Consider the following 6,869-nt stretch of genomic DNA (forward strand, 5'->3'; position numbering starts at 1 on the left):
GATATAATTTAGTTAATAACATTATTAACGTTCATGTCACTCAACGGTAAAATTTAGTTAATAACATTATTAACGTTCATGTCACTCAACGGTAAGACCGTAAAACCATATTAAACTTGTTTAAAACTTTTTGAAATTGAAATAAAACAATAAAGACCAAATTAAAATTCGATCCAAGTGTGCGTTGAAAACCAAAATAATACTTTACTCATTTTTTATGATAGAGTTTAATAGGATGAGTTTCAATGATTTAAATTGATAAATTTAGAAGGGTTTAATTGTTATAAAAAATAATAATAATGACATCTTATCAGATTAGGGTAGATCAACTTAATTGGATACAAGTATTTTTTAAAAAAAATGTATACTTAATACTTCAAAAATTTAAATCATATAGGATTAAACCCTGCTCCACTTTTTACATAGCAAAACTTGGTAACTAGTTAACTACAGATCAGGAATATCATCCAAGGACACAAGTCCTTCCAATTCTTAGTTTCCATAATCGGTGTGGTTTATCTTTGTATTGGTGAATAAAATTAATACCCATCTTACTTACAGACAGAAGTGTAAAGTGTTAAAGTGTTACAATTTAAAGACGACGACCACAACAACAACAACAAAGACTTATCCCAACAACAAAGACTTGACGACGACAACAACAACAAAGACTTATCCCAGTAGGTAGCATCAGCTGTTACAATTTAAAGAAATATACACAAAAGCTCAGTCATGCTATAAAGTATAAACACCAATTGAATGAGTAAGCTACGAGCTCGATAAAACATTTGTTAAGGTACTTTGTAGCAATGACACTGAATCAATAGCTGATTTTGTAAGCCAGCTTATGCCCACTTTTAGCCTATGTTGATCTGTTGGTAGCCTCATTAAATATGCTATCTTCCTCGCTGCAAAAACATACAAACACTTAATTTTTATATCTCCGCATGGTAATAAGCATATTGAAGAATGGCAGTGGCGTCAAACTTACCAGTATGGCCAACAGGTCCTTCTAAGGTTAGCCCCTCAACAAAACTTGGAGAGATGGCAGCGTCATTTCTTCCCAGGGTCATCATCTCACCTAAATTCTGAAACCTAGCCCACCAAATTAGCAAGAAATGGTGTTAGAAATGTGCAAAGTACTTAATACTTTGCAAACATCAGAAGCAAATTTCTGAATGCAATAAAACCTAAATGGCAGAAGCGGGCGGCCGTTGATTGCAGCCCACAGATTCCAACCAGTAAAGTCCGCTTGCTGAAATGCAACCTGCAAGGTAGAGGGGGGAAAATAATTAAACACTATGATACATGATATGTCCTCAAAACTTAGATATCTTCTATTATCATGGTGCTTTACTGCCAATACATAGGATATGCAGCAATCCTAATACCTGTGCAGTGGCTGGAAGGATCCTTCCCTTTGAATCCCTTAATGCAGAAGAGTCCCCAAGAGCAAATATCCGTGGATGACCCTTTACACGAAGAGTTTCATCTGTTTCTGCTTGACCCCGGGCATTAAGTGGAAGTACATATGGTGCATCTGAAGGCTCAAGCTGATCAAGAGGAGGCTTAGATCCAACAGTCCAAAGGACCAGATCGGCTTCAATGATTTTACTTTCCATTCCTCTTTCAGCAGGCTGCAGCTCCAATATATATCTCTCAAAACCATTTGCTGCTTCAATGCTACTTTCATCTAGCCCTGTTGGCGGATCTTTAGACTCCAATTCACTCACCCTCCGAATACAGCGGACAAAATAACCCAACAAAAGTTCAACGCTCCGGGAGGAAAGAACCTAGCATCCATAGCATAAAGCATCATTTCAAAAACTATAAGCAATGCTTGCAATAACATTGGTCATGGAACTAGAAGAGTAAAAGAGAATGGTTGTTAACAGACGTAGCTTCCCTAGTTGAAGAAATAGGTTAATGGCATGCTGCAATTAAACTCACTAGACAATTAACATTGTATTTAACTCAGTGTTTTTAAATGGCGGTTATGGCGGCGCCATAACGGTATGGCGTGGCGGGTTTTGACCCTGCCGCCATTTATTCGGTGCCGCGATGGGGTTATAACGGGGGGCGCCATGGCGGCCGCAATTGCGGTGGCACCATGGCGGGACACAATCTGCATGGCGGAAATAGCGGGGCTTTCTCAGGTTTTTCAAAAAAATTTGAGGGTGGCTTGGGTAATTTAATAAACCTAAGTCAGATCCCACTAACCACTAACCCTAATTTTCAGCCCCTCATTCAAAAACTACCTCCTTTGCCTCTTCTTCAAAAAAATCCCTCTCTTCGTCTCTGTTCTCTCATCCCTGCGACTCAGATTTCTTCACCACGCTGCCCTCGCCGCCGCCCATCTAGCCGCCCGTCGCGCCGCCCGTCGCGCCACCTGACGCGCCGCTCGTCTCTGTTCTCTCATCACTGCTGCTCATCACTGCTGGTTCGTACGTGTTTCATCTTCTCTGCTCCTGTTTTTTTTTTTCTTTTCTCTCTTCCCTGCTGCCCCTTCTTTATCAATAATCAGTGTTAAACTTCTCTTCTTCCATTTTTTTCCATTCAGTATACTATGTCCACTTCTAGACAAGCCGACAAGCCCTTAATTCTAATGCCCCTACCCCTGCCTCTGCTGGTCCTACTGTTGGTGCTGCTCCTGTTGATGTTTATTTACTAAATTTGCTACTCTATTTACTATATTAATTGGATGTTTTATGACTAGAAAGTTGCTTATATAGATAGATTTTATAGTTTATTATATTTGCAATTTTCTGCATGTTTTTTTGTACATATATGTGTATTTTTTAGGTAATCCGCCATTTCCGCCATTTTCCGCAACGCCATCCGCTATAACTTTATGGCGGATTTTTGGCTCACCGCCATGAGCCGCCATCCGCAATCAAAAACTATGATTTAACTTACAAAGGTATAAATAAGATTATAAATGATTTAATATGACCCATTTAACCACATCAACCAATAAAAGAACCATTGAAATAGGGCTGTAGATATCATATTCTCACTGCCTAACAACAGAAGGTAATACAACGTCAACATCTTACTGGACCATCACCAAATTGCATGGCATTCTGAGTCATAAAAAATAGATATTCATATTCCAACTTCCGATAAAATTCAAATTTTCAACTTAACAACTTACTTTCAGTGCAGCTTCCCGATTGCCAGGTGGGGCATTTGGACAGATAATTGTGTCGACATTAATTGCCCTCACAATTCCTTTATTCTGTAACCGTTCTGCTATTGTCGCAGCTAATTCAACTCCAGAATAACCACAACCAACAACAGCCACACTAATTTGAAAGTCCTTACCAAAGGTCTTTCTCTCTAATGTTGTCAATTTATTGTTAACTTTCTGCACAAGAACACCAGCATGTAAAAGTAAAATCAATATCGTGAAAAAAAATTTCAACAAATAGATGGAGTCTATTAGTGATGGGATCTTAAATAATTGATCCACCACGTATGTACTCACACGAGCATCCTCCAGTGTTGAGAATGGAAAGGCATATTCTGCTGCTCCTGGTACAACATCCAGTTTAGTTTCAGCTCCCAATGAGAGAACCAGCCTGGCTGTCCAGTGAGAAGAAATGGAAAAGTTCAAATCAACAAAAAGAATTTAGTTCATAGCAAGTGCAAGCAATACCTAAATGGGTGCATTTTCCTTTTACAGATGATATAGATACACAAGAAAACATTTCAGGACCTTGATTATGAAACCTACTCAGCAAAGGGGCAACAAAAGCATGTCCACTTGGAGAGAATGGATGAAATATAAAAATAGAAGGCTGCCAATAATTTACGCATTGAGGAAACTAGGATATTGCGCATAACAAAGATCCAGGAATACATATCAGCATAAGCATTGACCATACAGAATAGTTGCCAGGATGTATTGAAGTTCTTAAACAGTTTAGATCGTACCAATCATACTCAATAAGAAGCCCACTTTCAAGATGAACAGTTCCTCCACAACTCGATGCTTTGGATTCATTCGTTCTCCAATTGTCGGAGGGATGCAAACATTTCACTCTGTCTTTTAAGAACACTACACTGGTGTTTACCAACAAATCTGAGAAGCGAGGAGCTATTTCCCATTCGTCCACTTCTGTATTTCATAATGTAATAATGTAATTCTGCCAAATCATCTTAGAAATAATAAAAGAAAAAGAAAAAAAGGAGTACAATTTGGCTCAGACAGAATACAGCATACCTCCGGATAGAAGCTCATACAACAATGGCTTAAAAACAAAACGTTCAGACTGGTCGACAAGAACTATCTGTTTCACATCCAATAAAGACAACGTTTGAATCAAAACTTGTACAAGCAAACAATATGTAGGGTGGAATCAGTGTAAAGTTGCATAAGAATTTGTTAGTTGTTAACCTGAGGTGTTTTATCGTCAGGCCATTCAAGCGATTCAAGCCTGAGAGCAGTATACAAACCACCAAATCCACCGCCTAATATGCAAACCCTAGGTCTCTGCATGCAACCAAGCAATTTGAACATGTAATAGTAATTATGATAGATGCATGTATATCAGAATGAAAGGAGGAAAACTGACCTTGGAATCGGACCACACGAAATTGGCGGGGGATTGTTCGGATTCGGAAACAGTGTCGGCAACGCCACCAGCGTTGGCAGCAGAAGAGGAGCATCGTAAGCGGAAAGGGTTGGAGGGAGAATTGGCGAATATCCTGGAAGGGGAAGTGGTTGTTGCCCTGAATCTTGGGAATAGATTGGTCCATTGGCGTGTGGCAGCGCGGTTAAGAGCGACGAGTGTGGAGGTAGCAGATGCAGTTAAAGCAATGCGTGACATTATCTCTTGTTTTCTCAAGTTAGTAGCGAGCGATTATGATTTTGGAGAAGAAGAGCGAAGCTTATGCGTAATGCGTATATGGTTGTTCTGCTTCCACGCTCGTTAGCTGTTACTACTTACTACAGCCTCTGCTAGTACCACCAACCACTACTCCCCACTTTCCCCAACTTCTTCCTAATCTGTTTTTGGTCAATTTTTTGGTTTGGGGGTCCTCGTAAAAATGGGGCCAAAGCCCAAAAGTAAAGGCAATGCCTTTATTAAGTGTCCCTTTTAATGGGCTCCGGCCCCGGTAGTATACTAAAAACCGTGTCCTTTTTAATTCATCTTTTTATAAAAATAAATAACAATAAAATTGAGATTGATAAATATATTAGGGTAAAGACTCATATTCAATTATTTTTATGTAAAGTTAATAGTTAAGAACCGTTACATAATTTAATAGATTTGATAAAATTATAATCTAACGATTTTCGACTATCAACTTCTAAAGAAAACAATTGCATATAAAATTTCACCATATATTATACCAGCAATGCTACATTACAAGTCATTTTGGCAACTAAATTCAACCAAGTTGACTCAACTACAATAAAAATTACTCTTAAAATCTGTGACACGCGCTCCAATGTTTCACTAATGTACAATTCAAAGAGTTTGCATTACATGTACAAGTCTTTCTATCACGGGTCACGGCTATTAATTCTGATGTGTAGTTCCAACATTTATTGGTGGTTAGGGTCCAAAGAGAGTGTGTCATGACAATCTCTGAGTGAACTTAACACATCTTTGTGTTCATGAAAAGTTGTCCTTAGATGCAAGAGGTGAAAATCAACTTTAAATGAATAACTCTTGAAAAGTTCAAATCAACTTTAAATGTAATGACTCTTGAAAAATTTAGCGATCGCCTCGTCTTTCTTGCAGTTATCCATCAACACCGTAAACACCATACCACATTACATGTGTAAATCAAATAAAGTGAAACAACACGCACCCCTTCATTTTCACAGCACACAAGTAATCGAAGCTAATAGCTTGGTAACTCACACTATTTAGCAGATATCATTAAACAAATTCTGGTTTATCATAGCACACAAATATTTAAGCGTAGCACACATTTTTGTTCAGCATAACACACAAATTCGCACATATGGCACAAAAACCAGAATCATAGAATAACACTAATTTTTTGAACAACTCAATTAAAGAAAACTAAGATGATCATCATAAATAACCATAATCAAGAAAAAAACAAAAATATATACAATAGCACACAAATATCAAGTATAGAAAAATAATACAAGTAATCGAAGTTAATAGCCTGATAGCTCACACTAATTTGTTAGAAATCATTAAACAAAATTTGATTTATTATAGCACACAAATATTTAAGCATAGCACACATTTTTGTTCAACATAGTACACAAATTCACAATTATAAATATTGAGCATAGAAAAATAATATAAAAAGTATTCGTACCTTTTCAATTTCACTCAATAAAAAAGATACATCAAATTCACAAAGAAGAAGAAATTAAACAACAACAAGACGTTGAAGAAGTGGTGGTGACGGTGGATGGCAACGGTGACAACGACAGTGGTGGTAGTGGTGGTGGCAGCAACGATGACGATGTTGGAGGAGAAGAAGGAGAGAAGGAGGAGGGCGCATGACTAAAGTTTAAATTTTAATAATTTGGTTAACTTAGTTAATGAAAATACTTGGACACCTAGCATTTTTTATATTATACTAGAATTAAGGATTCAACTCTTATAGTTAATAAAATAAATTTTTTTAGATTATATATGATAAAAAAACATTTAAAAAAAAGTTAAATTACACAGTTGGTCCTTACACTTTTAGTGAAATTATAAATTGGTTCCTACACTTTAAAAGTTTATAATTGAGTCCCTAAAGAGAATTAAAATTTGTAATTTAGTTTTCGCTGTTCAAAAAGTGTTTAATTTAATAGAATATTCTCAACACATTTTCTATTTTAAACATGTGAGCTGCACATGTTTGACAATAGGGACCAATTTATA

The 6,869-nt window shown here is 37.0% G+C and overlaps 1 protein-coding gene across 1 annotated transcript; it reads right to left on the bottom strand.

Annotated features, from left to right (window-relative positions):
• Window positions 1–421: 421 nt before the first annotated feature.
• LOC130967606 (alternative NAD(P)H-ubiquinone oxidoreductase C1, chloroplastic/mitochondrial) lies at window positions 422–4,950 on the bottom strand. The gene is made up of 10 exons (XM_057892539.1): window positions 4,578–4,950; window positions 4,400–4,495; window positions 4,226–4,292; window positions 3,937–4,120; window positions 3,488–3,581; window positions 3,155–3,367; window positions 1,392–1,793; window positions 1,191–1,267; window positions 992–1,095; window positions 422–908 (listed from the first exon to the last, which is right to left on the bottom strand). The coding sequence occupies exons 1-10, from the start codon at window positions 4,830–4,832 to the stop codon at window positions 769–771; spliced, it is 1,632 nt and encodes a 543-aa protein (XP_057748522.1). The 5' UTR covers window positions 4,833–4,950; the 3' UTR covers window positions 422–768.
• Window positions 4,951–6,869: the final 1,919 nt, after the last annotated feature.

The sequence above is a fragment of the Arachis stenosperma genome, chromosome 3, assembly GCF_014773155.1.
Source record: "Arachis stenosperma cultivar V10309 chromosome 3, arast.V10309.gnm1.PFL2, whole genome shotgun sequence".
Taxonomy (NCBI): domain Eukaryota; kingdom Viridiplantae; phylum Streptophyta; class Magnoliopsida; order Fabales; family Fabaceae; genus Arachis; species Arachis stenosperma.